This window comes from Ochotona curzoniae, unplaced genomic scaffold (assembly GCF_017591425.1).
Source record: "Ochotona curzoniae isolate NIBS_2020 unplaced genomic scaffold, NIBS_Ocur_1.0 scaffold_4683, whole genome shotgun sequence".
NCBI classification, from domain to species: Eukaryota; Metazoa; Chordata; class Mammalia; order Lagomorpha; family Ochotonidae; genus Ochotona; species Ochotona curzoniae.
The window spans coordinates 14,876,595-14,899,812 of record NW_024467121.1 but is presented as its reverse complement, the minus strand read 5'-3'; the positions used below and the strand labels follow the sequence as shown (position 1 = coordinate 14,899,812).

The 23,218-nt window shown below is 43.5% G+C and overlaps 1 protein-coding gene across 1 annotated transcript in view; it reads right to left on the bottom strand.

The window, feature by feature from the left end:
- TAF3 (TATA-box binding protein associated factor 3) overlaps nt 1-21,854 on the bottom strand; it is a 170,598-nt gene extending 148,744 nt beyond the window's left edge. Inside the window, exons 1-2 of the mRNA XM_040968180.1 lie at nt 21,484-21,854; nt 13,552-13,794 (exon numbers count right to left, since the gene is read on the bottom strand). Of these exons, the coding sequence (XP_040824114.1) occupies nt 13,552-13,794; nt 21,484-21,649 (409 nt within the window). The 5' untranslated portion in view covers nt 21,650-21,854. The remainder of the gene's footprint in view (nt 1-13,551; nt 13,795-21,483) is intronic.
- Nucleotides 21,855-23,218: the final 1,364 nt, after the last annotated feature.

The following is a 23,218-nucleotide window of genomic DNA, read 5'->3' as shown; positions in this document are numbered from 1 at the left end:
TTCACTTTGTGAATTTAGAAACATAAAACTTTATTAATGCGCCAGGTATAACGGTTCAATTGGCTAATCCTTCCCTTGCATGAATGTCAGTTTGAGTCCCAGCTGTTTCACTTCCCATCTAGTTCCCTACTTGTGGCCTAAGAAAGCAGTGAAAGATGGACCAAAGCTTTGGGACTCTGTACCCAAGTGGAAGACCCAGAAGAAGCTTTTGGCTCCTGGCTTCAGATTGGCTCAGCTCTGGCCATTGTGGCCACTTGAGGAGTGAACCAGCAAATAGACGATATTTCTTTGTAAGTTTGCCTTCAACACTATCAACAATGGAAATGGTACTTCTGTTTTTGTAAAATCAGACATTAAAACAAAAAGATCTAAGATGAGCATTTTGGTAAAATGTGTCGTTCTTTTTTTCTATATTCTAAAATTCACATTTCCACTTACATATCACTGTGGCTAATTTAAACAGAAAGAAAAACATACTTATATTATTGGAAAATCTAATCTTTACGCCATACACGAAAGAATCTAAGGGTAACAATAACAAGCAGAAAGAATGAACACGTGAAATAATCAATAAGGTGTTCTCAAAACATAATCTTCCTAAAAAATTTACTTATCTTACAGACAAATTTACAGGGAGAGAGATAGACAGATCTTCTGCTGGCTCACTCCCCAAATGGCCAGGCCGAAGTCAGCTGTCTGTATCTCTCAATTCAGGTCAATTATGTGGATGGCAAGTACCCAAACACTCGGCCTATCTTTCGCTGTTTTCCAGGTGCATTAGCAGGGAACCGGACAGGAAGTAGAGCAGGTGGACTCAAACCAGGACTCACTCACCTGGCATGCTGCTGCAACAGGCTTAGCTTTCTGCTAAGTATACTAGCCAACTCAAAACTCATTATTAAAGATTTACTTACTTTTATTGGAAAAATAGATGTACTCTATTCATTAAAGAGATCTATTCATTAAAAAGAATGAAATTCTACCATTTGCAACAAAATGGTTTCAACTACAGAAACCATTATGCTAAGTAAAATAAGCCAATCCCAAGAAGACAAATATCATATGTTCTCTCTAATATAAGGTAACCATCTCTGCTCAAACAAAAGATGGACTCCCAATGAAACTGTTACATATACCTTAACAATTGGATGCTGTACTTTCTACCGTTGTCTATACCTACACTTAAATAGCAGAATGATGGATTTGTGACTGCTGCTGAAGGAATATCCTATTGTAATAATATAGGGGAAAATAGTAGGGAAAAGGAGTAAACGGGAGAGGCTAAAGGGGAAATCCTTTAACCTATTGCGCTGTATCATGAAAAAATAAAATAACAATTAAAAACAAATCAAAAAAAGACCAAGGGCCACTCTTTGGCCTAACAATTAAAACACCTAGAATGTCTGTATCCCATATCAGCGTGCTGGTTCAAGTTCCAGCTTTATTCCTGATTCTAGCTTTCTGTTAATGTGAACCTTGGGAGGAAGTGGCCATGTTTTAAATGACTGAGTACTGCCACCACATGGCAACCGTGGATGGAGTAATAGTTTCCCTGTTTCAGCCTGACCCACCCAAAGCAGTTATAGGCATTTGGAAAGTAAACCAGTGAATAGAAGTGTATCCACTATCTCTCTGGCTCTCTGCCCCTCAAAACGCAAAACAAACAAACAAACCAAAAACACCAATTGGGATTGCCTGATTTTCCTATCAGGGTGCCAGGGCTTGAGGCCAGCTTTGATTCTGACTCAGCTTTTTGCCAACATGTACATGGGGGTTCAGGATTTGAGTAACTGGGTCCCTCCTACCCATGGATTAAGTTCCTGACTCCTGGCTTCCACCTGGCCAGCCCCTAGCCATTACAGCCATTTGGGGACTGAATCAGTTGGACGGAAGTCAGCCTGTTTCTGTCCGTCTTTCAAATAAATAAAACTTAAAGAAAAAAAAAAAACTGACTACATAAAATGAAAAAAAGCATTCATCCTTTCAATCTTTCAATACAAAAACTATATCATTAAGTTACTTGCATTATAAATGAATTTCTTTATGAAATTATTCCAGTACACAAATTAAATAAGAACAAACTGAAGAACACCATTTACTTTCAACACCTAAAAAATTAATGGAGCTAGGCATTCATCATGAATGCTGTTAATGTAAAAAAAAAAAGAAGTGAAAACCAGACATTTTTAGCTTCTTGTTGAAGTAAAACAATACAAATGACATCTCACCAAAGGAATAAATGCATCACACCTGAGTTGGTCAAACCTCCAATTCTTACTGCCAAATTAGAAGTAACATATTGAACTGCACTGAGTACACATCAGCAAAATCCAACAGTAGAAAAAACCCTGTCAGGAAAATGATCCAGATTTTTTTTAAATGTCAGAAGGCTTCTGACATTTCTTTTTTTTTTTTTAAGATTTATTTATTTTTATTACAAAGGCAGATATACAGAGAGGAGGAAAGACAGAGAGGAAGATCTTCCGTTCGATGATTCACTCCCCAAGTGAGCGCAACAGCCGGTGCTATGCAGATCCAGAGCCAGGAGCCAGGAACTTCTTCCAGGTATCACACACGCGGATGCAGGGTCCCAAAGCATCGGGATGTCCTTGACTGCCTTCCCAGGCCACAAGCAGGGAGCTGGAAGGGAAGTGGAGCTGCCGGGATTAGAACCGGCACCCATATGGGATCCCGGGGCGTTTAAGGCAAGGACTTTAACCGCTAGGCCACGCTGCCGGGCCCAATGATCCAGATTTTTTAACAAATACATTCTAAGACAAAGAAAGGGGATTTAGGGACTGTAAATTAAATGTCAGAGGTGTGTGTGAAGAATATTCAATTAGTGTGTCTGGGGATACACATCTGGCTGGCAGTAGAGAAGCAAAGCAAAGAAAGAAAGAAAGGCTCATAGAGGAAGGAGAGTGGTTATATCTGGAGGAAGAGAGAGCTTTTATAAAAGCTGGTGAAGTTTTGTGTGCTGACCTGGGAAGTGCCTAAAAAAAGTATTAAAGCCACTTAGATCTGGCAATTTTAGGGAGACATGATTTAAGAAAAGAATGGGCATAGAAGTTCTGATTGTCATTGTTCGATAAAAAAATAAACAGGTATTAAAGTACACTGAGTCCAAAAGTTACACTTGAAAAGATCTAGGATTTATATCTGCTAAAATTCTTTATGGAAAAGTGAAACCTTTTTATTTTATTATTAATTAAAAAAAACAATTGAAGGTCCTCAATGAGTTCATTGGGCAATGGAGGGTAGCACTGTAGCACAGCACATAAAACAACTGTTTGCAACGAGAGCACCCATACCAGAGCATCTGTCCGACTCCTGCCTTGCTTCCCAATTCTGCTCCCTGCTAATTCACCTGGAAAGACAGCAACAGATGACTCAGCTGCTTGGGCCCTTGCCATCCGCATAGGAACCCCAGATGGAATTCCAGGCTCCTGGCTTTGGCCTGGCCCAGTTCTGACCACTGTGGTCATTTAGAGAATGAACCAGAAGATGGAAAATATTTCTCTGTCCCTTCTTCTGTCATTCTGTTTCAAATAAACAAAATAAATCTTAAAACAAATGTTCATGGAGGTGGGGGACAGACGTTTTGGCACAACTGGCAGACACGTCACCAGTTGAGAAGGCTATATCTTAAACACCTGCCTCCAGATTCCTGTTAATGCAGCTCCTGGCAGACAGCAAGGATGGCTCAAACCACTGGATTCCTGCCACCACCGTAGAAGACATGGGTTGAGTTTCAAGCACTCAGTTTCAGTCTTGGCCCAGCCCCAACAGTTACGGGCATTTGCGGGATAGGATCTGTTTTGTCTTCCAATTGAACAGAAACCTACATGAACAGAATTTGGGGACAGAGGGGAGATGGCGTAGGCAGGCACTTCGCCTGGTAGTTCAGACCCAGTATCCCACAGTGCGATGCCCAGGTTTGGTTCCTAGCTCTCCACCAGACTCCAGCTTCCTGCAAATGCAAATTCTGGGAAACAGTAGGTGATGACCCAAGCGGTTGGGTCCTGGCATATGTGACGGTGATGAAGACTGAGTTCCCACCTCCTGGCTCCAGTTTCAGACCCAACCTGGCTGCTGCAGGCATATGTAGAGTTTACCAATGAATGGGATCTCTGTCTGTGTTTGCCTTTCGGGGGGTGGCATGGGGTGAGTCATGGGAAATGTGTAATATGGAAAATTGCATGATACCAAAACATTTCTGCACAAATATAAATTCATCTTCTGAAAAAAAATGAGAGACAGACACTGAGGCAGGCAGGCAGACAGAACTTCTAACCACTAGGTTCATTTCCTAAATGCGCATAACAGGCAGTAAAGAGCTGGGTTGAAACCTGTATCTGAAAACTTAGACAAGGTCTCCCGCATGGGCGGGAGGGACCCAACCACTCAAATCGACAACTACTGCTTCCCAGGGTGCAAATGGTGGGGCGCTGGTCTCAGCAGCCAATGCCAGGAATCAAATTGAGGAATTCTGAGACGGACACAGGCAACCTAGCAGGCATCTTACTGCTCCATTTCTAAACTTATCTTTTAACTGCATTCTTGCATGAAATGTTTTAAATATCCTCCTACACTTAGGCAATATGTGTTTCTCAACAAGCTTCTATTACATTTTGTTAATTTGTTTCAAACCTGTAAATCTTTAAAGGGCTCTGTAATAAAAATGGAAATCTTAGGGGAGGAGGGGAAGAGAAAAATCTCCATGCAGAGTTTCAAATAATCTATATAGGTATTCCATCTCCAAAAAAGAGCTTCAATCCCCCTTCCTTTGGGTTGTGCATAGTGACAATTTTCCCAAAGAGCAGACTACGGGAAAAGGAGAAAAAAAAAAAGTAACTTTATAGAAGATAAATCAAACAATAACTTGACGACATGATCAAAGTCAACAACATTAGTGTTCAATATTGTTAGCAGGATAAATCCATCCCCCACCATCCTTAGGGTGAGAGAGAGAGAGAGAGAGAGAGAGAGAGAGAGAGAGACTGACTTCATCCACTGGATCACTTCTCAACTGGCTGCAATGGCCAGGGTTGGGCCAGTCCATAGACAGTTAGGACCCAGAAGTTTCTGCCAGGTTGGCCACATGGGTGCAGGGTCTCAAAAACTTAGGCCACCTTCTACTTAACCCAGGTCATTAGAAAGTAACTGGATTGTAAGTGGAACTTCATTTGGGATGCTGCCACCCTGGCAATGGCTTTATGCACTACACCACATCACAAGACCTGCAGGATTCTTGGTATATTGTTTTAATGATCTGGTTTTTCTAACCTCAAAACTCATATTCCCCAGTTTAATCACAAGAAAAACAGAAAAGTTCCAATTCACGGGCATGTTATGATATAGCTTAATGACAATCCTCAAAACTGCAAAGGGCATCAATAATCAAAACAAGGTGAAAACCGTCAGCCAAGAGAGGGCTAGAGAGACACAAGCCTAAATGGCATGGGTACCCTGGGTGGGATCTCGTGATAATGAACATTAGGTAAAAACCTAGGATTTCTGACTAAAATATTTTTGACTAAAATTAGTAAATAATAACAATAACATCAGTTTTAACTAATTAATTATACCAAATGTATTATTTTTGGGTAATATGATAATAGGGGAATTTGGGAATGGAATACAAAAGAACACTGTAGTATCAGCTTGTTTTTTTTCTGTAAATCTATAACTATTTCTAAAAAGTTTGCAAAACTTAAAAAAAAGACATCTTAAGGGCATGGTATCTTAGGTTAAGGTTGATAAATAAGCTTCTTGCAGTTCCTAACAGAGTGTACTGTATCTGCTTCTTTCTTTTCTTTCTCACGCAAAGATTCTGAAACAGTCAACATACCACCAGGGGATCCCACACTGACCAATGATCCAGTGATCACACTGTGCAAACCAAAGCCTTCAGCACAGCACGCTATCTGCAGACGTTTCTAAGCACAATAAAACTGGAAGCAAGAAAATGTGATATTAGTGTGATTCTGAAAATAAGTATGGCATTCTGGGAAGAGAATGTTCTTGGACAGAACACACTAGGTGCCAGTCGTCAGAACTGCCAAGAGTCCAAGCAAAAATCTGTGCCTGTATAAAATATTTCCGGAGTGGTCTGATTTCTAAACAGATATAATCAGAAACGCTGGGCAAGAGTTTTCTAGATCAACTCCTTCCCTCTCATCTTTACATTGCTGATAATCAGTCAGGCAGCACCTGCAGCCCAGCTGTCCGGCGGATGTTCCCTGACAGTCCAAACATATGAGGTCTGTACTGGTTTACATTTATTCTTACAGTAGAGAGAATCTGGAAATGTACACTGCACGTGAATTCAAAAGCAACTTTCTATAAGTGAGAAGGAAGTGGCTGGTGTTGTGGCACAATGAGTTAAGCCACCACGTGAAACACCAGCATTCCCTATGAGTGCCAGGTCAAGTCATGGCTGCTTCATTTTCAGCCAGCTGAGAACATAGCAGAAGATGGCCCAAGTACTTGGGGCCAGAGAAATCACCCGGGAGACCAATGTAAGGTTCCTGACCCCTGGCTTCACCCTGACCCAGGCCCAGAGGTTATGCTCATTTAGAGAATGAACCAGCAGAGGGAAGATTTTGTAATTCTGCCTTCCAAATAGATAAATTTTGTTTTTAAAAGGTCAGGAAAGGGCCAGGCGTGGTAGCCTAGTGGCTAAAGTCCTTGCCTTGCATGCGCTGGGATCCCATATGGGCATCGGTTCTGATCCAGACAGCCCCACTTCCTATCCAGCTCCCTGCTTGTGGCCTGGGAAAGCAGCTGAGGATGGCCCAAAGCCTTGGGACCCTGCACCCATGTGGAAGTCTCTGAAAAAGCTTCTGGCTTGTGGCTTCAGATTGGCGCAGCTCTGGCCGTTGTGGCCGCTTCGGGAGTGAATCAATTGACGGAAGATCTTCCTCTCTGTATTTATCTGACTTTCTAATAAAAATAAAATAAACTTTAAAAAAAAAAGTCAGGAAGGAGAAATGGAAAGAGATTTAATATTCACTATTAAGTGTTTTATGTTTTCAGTATTATCCTATTTTTCATAATTATTTTATAAATTGTTTTTCTTAACCCTCCCTGTCACTGACACGGTAAGTATTACTATACCTATATTATAGATGACAAATACAAAGTTCAGAAAGGTAAAGCTTCTTGGGAAGACTATATACTCATTAACCAGTTGAGTCATGTCTGAATGACTCTGTGATCTCCATGTTTTCTATTGTAACATGTAGCCATTCTTGCCATTCTCCTTGTATATTATTATCCAGAGCACTTACGAGTTCTAGGCAGAAACACAAGCCAATGTGTTTTCAACGTAAACCAAGTTCAGTGATCAACGAGATGGAACTCTTTGACTGTGATAGTAGTTTGCTAATAGTATTTTATCACTAATGTCTGGCTCTGTCTATGGCTCCAAATGATGTAAAAGAAAAATATAAAATGTGGGACACTTTTATCACCAAAGTTGTTCATCCCAGGGCAAACTACATTGTGTACCAATAATCAGAACATTAAGAACTTTTTAAAAAAAGATTTATTTATTTTTATTGGAAAGGCAGATATGCAGAGAGGAGAAGAGACAGAGACGAAGATCTTCTGTCCAATGATTCACTCCTAAGTGGCTGCAATGGCTGGAGCTGAGCCAGGAGCCAAGAGCTTCTTCCAGGTCTCCCACACAGATGCAGTGTCCCAAGGCTTTGGGCCATCCTTGACTGCTTTCCTAGGACACAAGCAGGGAGCTGGATGGCAATCTGGGTGGCAGGATCAGAACCAGCGCCCATATGGGATCCTGGAGTGCTCAATGCAAGGACTTTAACCACTAGGCCACCATACTGGGGCCAAGAACTTTCAAACATGGTGTACCCATGAAAACATATTTCAGATTATAAATGGTTGAGTGAGTTGTGTGGCTATATTAAAAAAGAGGAAAGCAAGGGTGGCTGATGTGGTGAAGTGAATTAAACTGCCACCTGTCAGGCCAGCATCCCACTGGTTCCAGTCCTAGGTGTTCCACTTCCATCCCAGCTCCCTGCTAATGTGCCAGGGAAGGCAACAGAAGACGCCTCAAGTGCCTGTATCCTGCACACCTGAGAGACCTGTCTTTGATCTGGCCCAATCCTGGTCCTTGCAGCCATTTAAGGAGTGAATCAGCAAACGGGAGATTCTCATTCTCTTTCTACATTCTCCCTCTGTAACTCTACTTATTATTAATAAGTATTGCCATCCAGCTCCCTGCTTGTGTCCTAGGAAAGCAGTCTCCGCATGGGAGACCTGGAAGAGGCTCCTGGCTCCTGGCTCAGCTCCAGCCATTGCAGTCACTTAGGGAGTGAATCATTGGACAGAAGATCTTCCTCTCTGTCTCTTCTCCTTTCTATATATCTCACTTTTCAATAAAAATAAAATAAGATAAAATAAAAATATGAGAAGCAGGCATTGCGGTATAGCCGTTTAAGCCTCCACCTGCAATGCCAGCAGACCATATGGGTGTCAGTTCAAATCCCCAGTTATTCCATTTCTGAACCAGCTCCCTGCAAGTACAACTAGGAGAGGAGAAGACAGCCCAAGAGCTGGGCTCCTGTACCCACATGACAGATTGGAAAGAAACCCCTGGCTCGTGGTTTTAGTCTGGCCCTGTGTCAGCTGCTGCAGCTATTTGGGGAGCGGGGGAACAGAAGATAAAGATCTTAATTCAAGTCATGCATGAACCAATGATGACTGCGTGCATGAACCAAGGACTACGATTAGCCCAATGTTTTCAGTCTGAACCCAAAGTTTCTAAAAAGATAGAAAAAAAAATCAAGAATTACTAAGCAATTTAACTATAATTAGAGTATGTAAAAATTAGAGAGGCAAATAGCATAACAAATTTAGAGTTCCAAAAGCAAAGTAAAAAACATGGATGAAAAATTAAAAAGGGAGAATACAAAAGTTGGGCTTAATCATGTGAAACTGAACAATGCAAACATGCCCTAGATGTCATCATTGATGAGTTCACTGACGTAAACGCTCATCTCAAGACTGCGCAGCGGGCACGCAGGTAAGATGCTGCCCGAGACACCCGTTCCCACTCTCACAATGCCTGGATCTCCGTCCAGCTGCACTTGGATTTGTTTCCTGCTCAGATGCACCCTGGGAGGCAGGAAGCAATGGTTCATGTGGCTGGGTTCCTATCAGCCACACAGGAGATCTGTACTAAGCTCGGGACTCCTGGCTTAGGCCTGGCCCACGCAAGCTGATGTGGGTGGGTATTTGGGGAAAAATCAGAAGACTGAAGATTTTTTTCTCTGCCTCTGGTCTACCTTCTCCACTCAATCTCTGCCTTTCAGAGAAAGACAAATAAAATAAATAACAACAAAATAAAATTGCGTTCAGGCTATATATATATATATGGAATATGCAAAAGCAGATTTTTGCTATCCAAGATACCTCATCATGTACAAGTAAATGTTCCAATTGAGGAAAAAATCCTAAATCTGAAGCACTCTGGTACCAAGCATTCAGATAAGGGCTTTTCAACCTATATCAGCAACTTTCATTGAATTTCTTCTTCTATCAAGCCTCAAAACTTTCCTCTTAGCATGTGATTAATACTGAGCCCAAATGCAAATTCTATGTATCTTCAAGTAGCATTAAATTAAAAGTTTCAGAACCACACCAAAATTAATTTTGAAAGGACAAGACATAGCCTGGATTAATAAACTAGCACTACTTGCATCATCTAGGATAGAGGCCAGTGATGTGGCACACTGTGTTAAGCTGCTACCTATGATACTGCCATCCCATATGAGAGCAGGCTGAGTCCCAAAAAAAAGACTGCTTCACTTTTGATCCAGGTCCAAGCTAATGAACCTGAGAAAGCAGTGGAAGACAGTCTAAGTGCTTGGGCCTCTGCACCCGTATGGGAGACCTGGAAGAAACTCCTGGCTTCTGCCTTCAGACGACCAGCTCAGCTCTGACCATTGTAGCTATTTTGGGAGTGAACCAGTGGATGGAAGATCTCTGTCTCTCAGTAATTCTGTCCTTCAAATAAACAGATAAATATTCGAAAAGATAAAAATAAACATAACAAAAAAGAAAATATCTAGGATGATTCATGAACTGTATTTAATAACATCAAAGAAGGAAATTCTAGGATCATGGTCACACATGGCCTCTCTATATAAGAGAAAATGAAACTCCTTTCAGCCAGCTATTACTCGGCCTCTGCCAAGTAACCCTCATTAAATAATGCTGGTATTTATTATTTATTTATTTATTTTCATTTTATTTGAAAAAGGGAGACAGCAAAAGACATCTTTTACCTTTTGGTTCATTCTCCAAATGCTTGCAGAGGCACCAGCCATGACTGTATTTTTTTTAAATAAATAAATTTCTGTTTACAGAACATATTTTCAATGTGGGTTTCTTAAGTTAAAAACAGGGCTGGTATGGTGGCTCAACAGACTAATCCTCCATCTGCCAGCACCAGTATCCTTTATGGGCATTGATTCATACCCCAGCAGTTCTAGTCTCAATTCAGCTTCTAGCTTATGGCCTGGGAAAGTAGTGGAGGAGGGCTCAAGCCCTTGGGTCCCTGTACCCATGTGGGAGACCCAGAAGAAGCTCCTAGCTTTGTATCAACTCAGCTCCAGCAGTTGCAGTCATTTGCAGAGTGAACCAGGGATGGAAGACCCCTCTCGTTGTCTCTCCTTCTCTACATAAATCTGCCTTTCCAATAAAAATAAATAAATCTGTGTTTAAAAAAAAGACTAAAAAACAGTGACATTAGACAATGCAAAGTTTAAGGAGAATTTTATAAAGGAGAATATAAGTGAGTTTCTTAAAGGCTGCAAATACAAACAAATCTAGGGAAGTTGGCAGGGGAAAGCATTTTAAGCAACTACTAAGGGAAACTGAGGACCAGGAAGATGCATTTGTACATTTTCCTGTCCTACTGCCAATGCCATGAGTAGGTCTGGAAAGGAGAAACAAGGACCTGTAGCGATGGACCAATTGGAGCACACCCCCAGCAGCTTTGTCTGAAGCACTGCCATGGACCCTGGCAACACTGACTCCTGGCTTCAGTGAGTGTTCATCTCTAAGGATCTGAGTTACAGAATGACAAACTACTGAGCAGAGTCCACTGCAACGGACTCAACTCAGAATTATGATAATCTTCCAAAGGTTAGCAAGTTCCTTCCATGTGTATCCCAGCTATCACGAAGCACGGATACAATGCTTTGTTTTAGTGTACTGGCCTACAGCACTGTGCTCTATGCAACAGTCTACTGTACTGAAGATCCAGAGAGATGACGGTCAGCTGACTCACAACAAAGCCTTTCCACTGAGATCTAATACTTGTCTAGCTTTTCAGATGAGGCAATACAAACACACAGACTGCGAAAACAAGTTCAAACCTAGTCCATGAAAGAAATAAGTAACACTTCAAAATGTTTGTAGCTTGTAAGAAATGAACTAGAAGAAATCCTTAGGGTGACACTGGTGGGACAGTAAACTGGGGTTAGTCACTGTGAAAATCATATGGTGGTGCACCAGAAATACTGCATGATCCAGCCAATTCTGCTTCCAGGTATATAGCCAAAGAAATCAAACTAAGGACCTGAAGACTTATTTGCCCACTAATATTCACACCAATATTCACACCACAGCCAAAAGGGAGAACAAATGGCAATGAACACAAATGTTAAAAGTCTACCTTAGAAGGAAGAAATTTCTGTCACCTGCTACCAAAGGGAAGTACTTTAAAGATGTTATGCTAAAACACTACACAGTTCCAAATTTATTAGAACTATCTACAGTGGATCAATTCACAGAGAAAGAAAATAGTTGACGCAGAACAGGCTGAAGGAAGAAGAGAATGAGAACTAATTATAACAAGACAGTTTCAATGCCAAAGATGAGAAGTTCTGGAGACAGATGGGGTGATGTGAATCTACGTAATGCTGTACAGCTGCATGTCACAAAACGGGTAAGCTGGTCAATTTTATCTACATATTGTCACAACGTAAAAACCATAAATCAAAGTTACTTCTGGCATCATCTGCATTGTGCTGAAGTATACACATAATTTTAGGATTGTGAAAAGAACAAAAATCCAGTTTTCCTATTTGTTATGAGGAAAATATTCTGTACTTATATTGCAGAACTCAATGATCAACAAGCAGAATGACACAGAAAGAAGAGTCCACAACAGGATACATCGCTGTGCCTAATTATTATTTTCTAACCAAAGTTCAATATGACCAAACAATCAACATTTCTGCTCACCATGAAAAACAAGGATGCATCTTAATAACATCAGTGAACATTCACTTCCCAATCTCAATGTAAAGCAATGTACTCAGCTTACATTAACAATAGGAGAGAAAAGGCTACCCCAATTTTCTGTTCCAAAGATTTTCCTAAACTACTTGATATCCTACTCTCATATACAAGGACACTCTAAAAAGTTCATGGAAGAGGGAACTGAAAGATTTGGAAATCCTTGCATATGAGATTTTCAAAAACTTCATGAAAAATATGTATTATTTTCTATGCAAGGATTTCACAATGGTTTTGCAGCAAAATAAACATGTCTTTAAAGGTACATTTGCTTATTTCCTTGAAAGGCACAGAGGCAGACAGGAGAGATCTTCCCTATGCTTGTTTACTCTCCACATGCAGTCGAGGGCTGAGAGGGGCCGCGCTGAAGCTGGGAGCCTGCACTCTAGTCAGGTCTCCCACATGGGTGGTAAGCACCCAAACACTTGAGTCATCACTGTTGCCTTCCAAGATGTATTAATGGGAAGCTGGATCAGAAGATGAAAAGGAGACCTAACATGGTAGCCTAGTGGCTAAAGTTGTTGCCTTGCATTCACCAAGATCTTATATGGGTACCAGTTCCAATCCTGGCAGCCCCATTTCCCATCCAGCTCCCTGCTTGTGGGCTGGGAAAGCAGTTGAGGATTGCCCAAAGCCTTGGGACCTTGCACCCATGTGGGAGACCTGGAAGAAGCTCTTGGCTCCTGGATTTGGATCCGCTCAGCTCTGGTCACTGCGACTGATTGGGGAGTGATCTCTGTCTCTCCCTCTCTCTGTATATCCAACTTTCCAATAAAAATAAATAAAAATCTTAAAAAAACAAAAAGAGAGAGAGGAGTGACTCAAATTGAAACTTCAAAATAGTATACAGTCATCCCAAGTGGCAGCATAACTTGCTGTGCTGCAATGCCTGTCACAAATTTTTACCTTTTAATTATACTTTTCAGTGAACTTTTGGAGATACTTTCATATGTCTAGTGCAAAGTTTTTATCCATGACCATATTCTGCTTTCTCCTACTCAAAACCTACAAAGGAGATAAACGACTCAGTCAACAGAACCTTGATCACACGATAGCTCTGCCCGGTAACGCCATGCTGAATGAAGCCTGTTCGCCTAAGGATCAGAATAATTTCTAAAGAACATAACAATATTTTAACTGCATTTCTAGAACTTACATGTAGGCAGAGCAGGAAAAAGAAGAAGACTAAGAACACGTTAACAATCAACCACAAACCTTCTTGAGAAGACACGATGGGCGGCATGTAGTCGGGAATGTATTCCTTTCTTTCCTCTGCATCTTTACTTCCAGGTTGAGGAAACTGAAGTACATTGTTCTTGCTGACAGGAAAGGAGGGGATCTGATGTGGAAAAGTGACAGGTTCAATATTGTGAATATAGTCTTCTAGCTCGTGCAGACTAACCCCCATAAGCTGGAAAGCTTCACCAACATCATCCAATATCGGGTCTGTCCGGCCATCTGAAAGAAAGTCAAAAGCAAACAAAATTTTAAGTAAAACCCACGAATGTTTTTTTTTTTTTAAATAGTTAAAAAGCATTAAGTAATTGAGTACAAAATATTAAGCTCAGAATCAAATATGCTATATATTTAAGACCCAATACTAAAGAGAATTTTATAAATTTCAAACAATACATTATTTAAGTACCAAAATGCTGATTTTTTTTTAAAAAGTTTACTCATTTTTCATTGGAAAATGAAATTTACAGAGAAATAGAGATAGATCTTCCATCTGATAGTTCATTTCCTAAGTGGCCACAATGGCTGTTGCTAAGCCGGTCTGAAGCCAGGAACCAGGAACTTCCTCCAGGTCTCCCACACGGGTGCAGGGTCCCAAGGCTTTTGGGCCGTGCTCGACTGCCTTCCCAGGCCACAAGCAGGGAGCTGAACGGGAAGCGGGGCCGCCGAGATTAGAACCAGTGACTATATGGGATCCTGGCGTGTTCAAGGCAAGGACTTTAGCCGCTAGGGCACTGCACCAGGCCCTAAATGCTGATTTTTAAAAGGCACTTTAAAATACGATCTGATAACTACCCCAAACACCAGAAAAGCCACTAGAGTGATCAGCTAGTCATAAATATCAAAAACAGTTTACAAGGCAGGCAGTTGGCACAGTGCTTATAATGCTATTTGGGATACCAGGCATCCCACATTGGTCAAGTCCTGTACTCTGTTCTGATCCAGCTCCCTGCTAATGCCAACTCCAGGAAGCAGCTGATTAAGGTCCAAACACTTGTGTCCCTGCCACCCATATGGCAGACTGGACAGGGTTCAATGCTTATCGATTTAGCCTGGCTCAGCCTGGTTGTGTGGGCTCTGCGGGAATAAACCAGAGACTGAAAGAATTCCCTTGGTCCCTCTGTTTCTGTCTCCCTGCCTTCCAAATAAAGTAAGTGGTTTTTTTTTTTTCTTTCTTTCTTAAGCAGTATACATATGGTCAAAAGCATCCAGAATAGTAACTTCCACAACGTAAATGCTCAACAAAGCATTTATTGTTGTTGTTGTTGTTAAATAACCAGTGCAATGTATTAACAAACTTCATGTTCTCTTCATTTCTGCTGTTCACTGATGCAACTCTGAAACCTAAAATAGTGGCTTATTGCTAGTACTCAATAAATATCTGTTGGGATGATTTACGGCACTCAATTTTTCAAATTTAAGAATACAAAGAAATGTAATAAAATTTACATACAAATTTTCAAATGCAATTAGAAGGCACTGCATAAAGATTATTAAAAAGATAAACTCTTAGATGTAGAGTACAATTACGGCCGAAAAGATTAAACAGCTGCTTGGGATCCCTGCATCCCATGTTAGGATGTTGGTTTGAATCCTAGCCAGTTTCCTGTTAATACATCCTGGAGGGAAACAGCTGATGGCTTACATGCTTGAGCCCTGCCACCCACGTGGGAAGCACAGATATCAGTTCCAGACTCGGGGCTTTGCCTTGGAACAGGTCTGGCTATTGGGGATATCGGGGAGTGAACCAACAGATGGATCTCTCTTTCTCAATGTTGCTTTGCCTTCAACCAGATGAAAATAATTAGCAAACATCTAAAAATGTTACAAGTAACGAGATTCTCATTACAAAAGCAGTTTCTTCCCCCATGTCCCTTAACAACATTTGTCTCTGTGTATATTTAAATGTTTATGAAAATTCAAGATTCTAGTTTTGAATAGCGTAAAGAAAAATTGAACTCCCTTACTAGGCTACAACTCCAGCTGGTGAGCACAAGAGCCAGGGCTGAGGGAAGGCCAGGCCAGATAAGGCAGTAGCACCCATCAGCATATGCGTGGCCTGGGTCTAGGGGTGGGCCAGACTGCGCAGGTCCACAGCACACACTCACACAAGTGAGAGAGCAAGGACAGGGTGCAGGCCAGTCTGCGTTGGACTGCAACACCCAACAGTTCACACGAGGGCTGGCTGTAGGCCAGGCTAGGCTGGGCTGCAACACCTGCTGGTGAATGCTGAGGGGAGGAAGGCCAGCTCATATTGGGACACAGCACCCACTGGCATGTGCAAGGCCCAAGGCTGGCAGTGGGCATGGTAGGAGAATTGCAGGGACTCCCTTGCAATGCTGCTTCCACGGGTGAGCATGAGAGCTGGAACTGGGGACAGGCTGGACTGAAGGCAGGCCAGGCTAGGCTAGGCTATAGCACCTGCTGGCAAGTGCCGTGACTGGACTGGGAGTAAGCCATGTCAGGTTGGATTGCAGTACCACCTAGAAGGTGCAAGATCCAGGGCTGGGATCTGGCCTAGTAGAGGAACTGTGGGCACTCCCTTGCTGTGGGAACTGCAGCTCCTGATAGCAAGCATGAGAGCTAGGGCTAAGGGCAGGCCAGGCTGATCAAGGCAGTAGCACCTGTTAGCATATGGTTGGGCCAGATTTGGGGATGTGTTAGACTAAACTAGGCTGCAGCACCCATCGGTGTGCACAAAAGACAGAATGGATACAGGACAGGCCGGACTAGGGTGCAGCACATGCCAACAGACACAAAAACCAGGCCTGGTGGGGTTTACTGGAGGTCACCCAGACTGGGCCATAGCACCTACTGGTACGCATGAAGACCACACCTATGGTGGGCTGGGCTGGGCCAAGCCACAGCATCCATCAGTTGCATGAGACATGGGGTTGAGGGCTGAACTGATCAGGCAGCTGTATCCAATGGTATGTGCATTGGCTAGTGCAGGTGACAGACCCAACCTGACCCTGCACTGGCTGGTGTATATAAGAGTCAAATCTGAGGTCACTCAGGTGAGGTTTCTTGGGGTAGTCCCCAGTTAGATGCTGGATTGAACCCTGGCCATAGGGAAAAAAATCACAATGTACGTGGTCTAATCTCAAAGTGTGCAGGGACCAGGATTCCTCAGTTGCTGCAGCCTATGAAGTGGACAACATGTCCAGATGCACACAGGAGACATGACGGTCAGTTCATCTAGGCCACAGAGGATGCTGAGTGCCACATCAGAGGATGAAAAGCAGAACAGGTTGGACCACTCTCCTGGCCAATTTTGCAACAAGCTTTGTTGTATTCTCCTGGCCAAGCTTTGTTCCTGAATCTGTGGATGCACCAAGGTGGACCTGGTCAGCTAATAGACCTTGGAGAGATTTTCTCAACCCTGGTGCAATGAAGTCAATAATATCTTGGAACTACCAAAAACACTCCAGTAACATCCTTGAAATATTATTTCCCACATTGCAGCCTCTATGGCATCAAATGACTGTCCCCCATCCCTGGGTGCTATTGTGGTTCGACAGCTGAGAGTGGGCCCTTTCTCTCCCTGTTGCTGCAGATGCAGAAGAAAAAAAAAAAAACTGAAACATTTGTCCTACCCATTTTATTCCAGGCCTCCACCTTCCCATCCCTGACTGGAGACTAACATGTGCATGTATCCCTCTCGATTATGTAAACAATGTTAACACCCAGAAGAGGTTCCTGGCTTCAGACCAGCTCAGTTCTAGCCATTGTGGACACTTGGGGAGTGAACCAGCATGTGGAAACTCTTTCTCACTGTCTCTCCTCTCTGTAAATCTAAATTTCTGATAAATAAATAAAACACACACACATGCTCACAGACCCACAAAAAAGTCTGCAAGGATACATGATGAATGGCTAACAGTTCCAGGGGTAGAAGCTGCAGTACGGTCAGTAGTATAACTGAAGCAGGAGACTTTACTTCTAACTTCAAACACTTGTCCAGCCTTTGAATTGTCCTACAATATATCAATACATCCTGTGATGTATTAAAAAGGAAAAAAAAAAACAAAATTCCTTCTTCATCTTACTGAATGGAGATGTGCATTTCAACATTTCTATTCCTATTACTCTATTACCTTCTCAGTCTGAAAAACATTGACCACCTTGAATTCTCCGGACCCTTTGCAGTTCTAACCCTAGATCTTCTGGTACCCCTACCTCTTTTTTACTATGGTTTCAGATATTTTTTTCTCTCTCTTCTTACTACCACTTGAACTCCTCTGCCAGCAAAATTTTCTTAAAAAAAATAAAACACTGTTGGGGTCCAATGTCATGGGTCAATGGTTAAATCCTTGCCTTGCAAGTGCTGGGATTCCCATACGGGCACTGGTTTGTGTCCCAACTGCTCCACTTCCCATCTAGCTCCCTGCTTGTAGTCTGGGAAAGCAGTACATGATGGTCCAAAACTTTGAGACCCTGAACCTGTGGGGGAGACCCGGAAGAAGCTCCTGGCTCATGATTGGCTGGCTCAGCCAGACTATTGTGGCCACGTGGGGAATGAATCAGTGGATGGAAGATCTTTCTCTGTTACTCCTTCTGTTTGCAAATCTGCCTTTCCAATAAAAAAATTAGTAAAATCGTAAAAAAAAAAAAAACACTGCCATCATACTATCGATTTCCTACTTACGTGCATACAATGTTGCCTACCATATGTTTTCATACTCGGATCAACTTTTTTATGTCCCTCCACAACCTGATTTCATTCTGTTAAACACTCTTCAAATAAACTAGCTACACACACGTCAAGCTGTCATCTTTCTGACATTTTTTTTTTCATCCTTAATCTATGTGGACACCACAGTCTATGTTATCCCTGAATCTGGAATAATCTCTACCTTTATAGAATCATATTTTTTAGCTTACCCCAAATATCATTTTTTTTCCTGAGAGGCAATCTACCACAGAACCCACAGTTCACAACTGCCTCTCCTAAATCTTCCTGGTTTTGCATTTGTTCCATATAACATGCAATAATCAGGCTACAGCTCTAGGATTGAAGAAGCAGTCTGAGACTGCGCACTTGCTTTAGCAATGCATGCCTATTTTACACACAGTATAACTCAACAGAGAAACACTGGCCCCTAAATGCCTGGGAGAATTTTCACCTAATGGAAATTTTAAAATTCTGTATTTGTTTAATTAATAGTAACTTCAATTATTGTTTTATCTTGGGAGAGAATTTTTTTAAGGCATAACACCCTCGATTGTGTTTTAGTAATTCTAACTCTACAATACTTAGAGTATAGGTGTTAGTTCGTTAAGTGATGCTCAAAAGACAAAAATGGGGTCCGGTGCAATAGCATAGTGGTTAAAGTCCTCAGCTTACATGCACCAGCATCCCATGTGGGCACTGCTTCCCATCCAGCTCCCTGCTTGTGGCCTGGGAAGGCAGTTGAAGACAGGCCATAGCCTTAGGGCCCTGCACTCACGTGAGAGACCCGGAAGAGCTTCTGGCTCCTGGCTCCTGGCTTCAGATTGGCTCAGCTCCAGCCATTGCGGCCGCTTGGACAGTGAACCATCGGACAGAAGATCTTCCTCTCTGTCTCTCCTTCGCTCTGTATTTCTGCCTTTCCAATAAAAATAAATAAATCTTTAAAAAAAAAAAAAAGGAAAGGCAGATATACAGAGCGAAGGAGAAACAGAGAGAGAGAAAGCTTCCATCCACAGTTTCACTCTCCGAAGCCTCAAAGACTGGAGCTGACCGGAAGCCAGGAGCCAGAAGCTTTCTCTCTGCTTTGTGGGTGTAGGAGCCCCAGGACTTAAGCCATCCTCTGTTGCTGTCCTGAGTCATAAGCAGGGAGCTGAATCCAAAGTGGCATAGCCGGGACTACAAGCAGCACCCATACAGGATGCTGGCACTCGCAGGTGGAGGAGTAACCCATTCAATCACGGCAGCAGCCCCCAGAATTTGATTTTGAAGTTTTAATAGTATAAAGGGAAGAAAAAAAAATCTAGAAATGCCAATAAGCATACCAAAATTAGCATTATTAAAAAAAACACCATAGGGAATAATGACCCTGGCAATTACATTCTCCCTAAAACCAAGAAAATTAACTATAGAAATTGGGTAATTAGAAACAAGGTTCACATGAAAGCATTACAATTATCCCTGATGTTTTTACAGGAGTACCACAGAATGCCAGCATATATTCTGATTCTGCTTATAGGCTGAACACGTAACTATGTATTCAAGAGCTTTTAAAGTATCTAGCCACACAAAAAATTTCTTTCTTAGGGAACTTGGTAGCAAAAATACAAGCTGGACTGGACAAAAAGGTAACAGTATAGGTATGCAAGCCTTCTCTCTAGGGGTGGGGGTAACAGTATTCTGTTGGTGGTATATCTTCAGGGTAATAGCAAATACAGTTACTTTGCAGTTACAAATTGTGAAGTACTAGTGAAAACAAGCATTCAAAAATATTCATTTTTGGAACTCAAAAAGTTCAGCTAATATGCTAGTAAGATTATCGGTTCATTTATCCAACAGTGACTCCCTGGGTGCCTATTACATTGTGGCCCCATACTACGTTACAGAACACAAATATAAGCAACTGGTTTCTGGGAGAGGATGAGGAGACACAAACAGATTACAAAACAAGCTGATAAACAGCATAATGGAAATATACACAGAATGATGAGAACAGATAACATGAGTCCCCTAGAGCAAGTGCTAAGTGTATCTCAAGATGTTAGTAGTACCACTGGCAGGGCAGGGGACCGAGCACACTGTAGGAAACAGCATGCGGGTAGTAATGGATGGCTTAAAATGTTCCGGAAAAGACAGGTAGCTCAGCAAGGCAGCAGATTAGTGGCAGATTAGTGACACAAAATAAGATGCTAGCTCACCAAGGCAGCTGTGTAGTGTTAAGACTTTAGTTTTATCCTGTAAACAATGAATACATCTGGAATACTTTCAACAATGACAGGATCAGAACTGTGTGTGCCATGGACAGATGATCTGGGCAGCACTATGCAAACTGGGAATGGAATTGGGGTCCTAAGAAGTACAGTGGGGCTCAATGTTTCAGTTTACAGCCCCTTGACAAAATAAAATATCCTAGGAAATACTTCAGGTTTCCTGACATCTAAAATGGGTGTTAGTCCCCCGCTTCACCACACTGACAAGAGGTGCACCTTCTTTTAAAAGCCCCCCAATTATGAAACACCCCCAAGCTACATTCATTCATTTAGAAATCAAATCCTCAGACCACCTGGACAGTCGTGTTACATTGTGATCCGTCCACTTCACTTCAGACAACTTTGAAGGAGGAAGCCAATGGGTAACTGAGATGTAAGTGAAAGTTAGTCGAAACTGACAGTCCGCCCTGGGAAAACCTAAGTGGAGATCCCGTGAGCGAAACGAATAGACACAGGAAAGAGGCAGTGTCCCTGACAGCGTGGAGCTGTCACCGAGTCCGGGCTGGCCAGTGTGGAGAGAAGCGGCCGGTAGACGGAGCGCCTGTGACAACTAGTTGTAGTAGTTTGCGGGCAAGGGAGGCAAAGGACCTGGGTAGAAGGGAGTGTGGGGCATTCTGGGGATGGGTTTGCCCACAGCCAACACGAGACCACGAGCAACATCAGGACACCTTTTCCGAGAGAGGAGAGGGAGGAGGGCGCGGAGCTGGGAGCGGAGATTGGGCTCCGGGGCTGGTGGCGGGAAGTTAGCGGATGAGAAAAGAGGCACCAAAAGGGATGACTGGAGTTTTCAGCAGCAGTGGATCCCCTCCCCATCACCACCCGCCAGGGCTGTGGGAAGCAGAGGTGCTAGGCGATCTCGGGGCGGCAGGCAGAACGCTGAGCCCGAGGGATGCCGACACAGGAACGGGGAGACGGAGGTGTCACTGGTGACTTACGTGGGGCAGCCCTCCCTCACCCCAGCCCGGTACTCACAGAGCTCAGAGTACCGATGGCAGCCCCGGCCCAGCTGCTGCAGATAGCGCTGCAGCACGTCCGTGAGGAGGTGGCAGGCGCTGAGCTGCACCGAGTCCCAGCCCAGCGCCTGGCAGATCTGCGCCACCGAGACCCTCAACAACGACCTGGAGTAACTCTCGCACATCCCGGTGTGTGGACGCCACCGCAGCCCTTGCTGCCACTGCTCTCCAGCCCCGCCGCCTGACCTTAGCAGAGTTCTCGATTCATCCTCTAGGGCCCCCGCGGCGGGGAAGCGTCCCCTAGACCCCGGACGACCACCTCAAAACCCCAGCAGCAAGGAGCCCGCCAGCCTGAGAGCCGCCATTTTGGGCTTGCTCCGCCTCCCGCTGGACGGCCGCCGGGGGAGAGGCAGCACGAAACGCACGCCGACCGCGTCGATGAGAAAGCTCCGCCTAGTGGGGGGAGCGAAGCGACCGCTCGGTGTCGATTCTCGGGGCTGAAAGCCTACCGGAAACTGGCGCGGCGAGGCGCAGGTGGACAGCAGGTGCGGGGACGTGGGCGTGGGGACTTACCTGGGGCGGAAGAGGGAATCAGCAGTGATATAGGGGCAAACGAGAGATGTTAAAGCGTTAACAGGAGTAACAGAGTCGTGTGTTACAAGTTAACCGCGTCAGGTCCTCTCCTGCCTTGGCGTCTGCGGCCGGCGCGAAGGCTCCGCATGCTCATCTGACCTATGGGGCCGCCGGCATCCCATGGGCCCTACTCCTGGCTGCTCCGCGTCCCATCCAGCACCCTGCTTATGGCTTGGGAAAGCAGCAGAGTGCTTGAACCCCTGCGCCCGTGTAGGAGATCTGGGAGAAGCTCCTGGCTCCATTGCGGCCGTTTAGGGAGTGAACCAGCGCATGGCAGATCTTTCTGTCTCTTTCTCTTTGTGAAACTGTCTTTCCAGTAAAGAAGAATAAACCTTTAAATATATACATATAAACGTTGTAAACGGCATTTAAAATTACTCGTTCGTAAACAAAACTAATCTCGTTGTTAAGCTACTCTCAGTCTTTGGGTTGCCAGGTTACAATGACTGACTTACTGTTTCTTGACTATGTGCTGTATGCCCAATTCAGTGTATTTAACACATTGGGTTATGTGCCATGCAAATAAACTGAGTTTCTGAGTAGGTCTGTATTACTCTGTAGGGATTATTCCAGATTTGTGAACATAATATTTTTTAAAAAAATAAGTCTTGAAAACCCCAGTAGATAAGAAAATATTGTGTGTCAGCAAATGACAGTCTGTGGAGAAGGAACAAGATGCTCAAGAAATGCCTGTTGATACACTGATTTTTCTGTCTCCAAAACTATCAGGGACCTTCTGGGTCCTCCCCTTCTCCCCCCCTTTTTTTTAAGAGTATTTATTTGAGGGCCTGGCGCGGTGGCGCAGTGGTTAAGGTCCTCGCTTTGCACGCCCGGGATCCCATATGGGCGCCGGTTCTAGTCCCAGCAGCCCCGCTTCCCTTCCAGCTCCCTGCCTGTGGCCCGGGAAAGCAGTCGAGGACGGCCCAAAGCTTTGGGAACCTGCACCCACGTGGGAGACCTGGAAGAGATTCCTGGCTTTGGACCGGCATGGTATCGGCCATTGCGCTCACTTGGGGAGTGAATCATTGGACGGAAGGAAGATCTTCCTCTTCTGTCTCTCTCCTCTCTGTATATCCGACTTTCCAATAAAAAATAATAAAAATAAATCTTAAAAAAAAAGA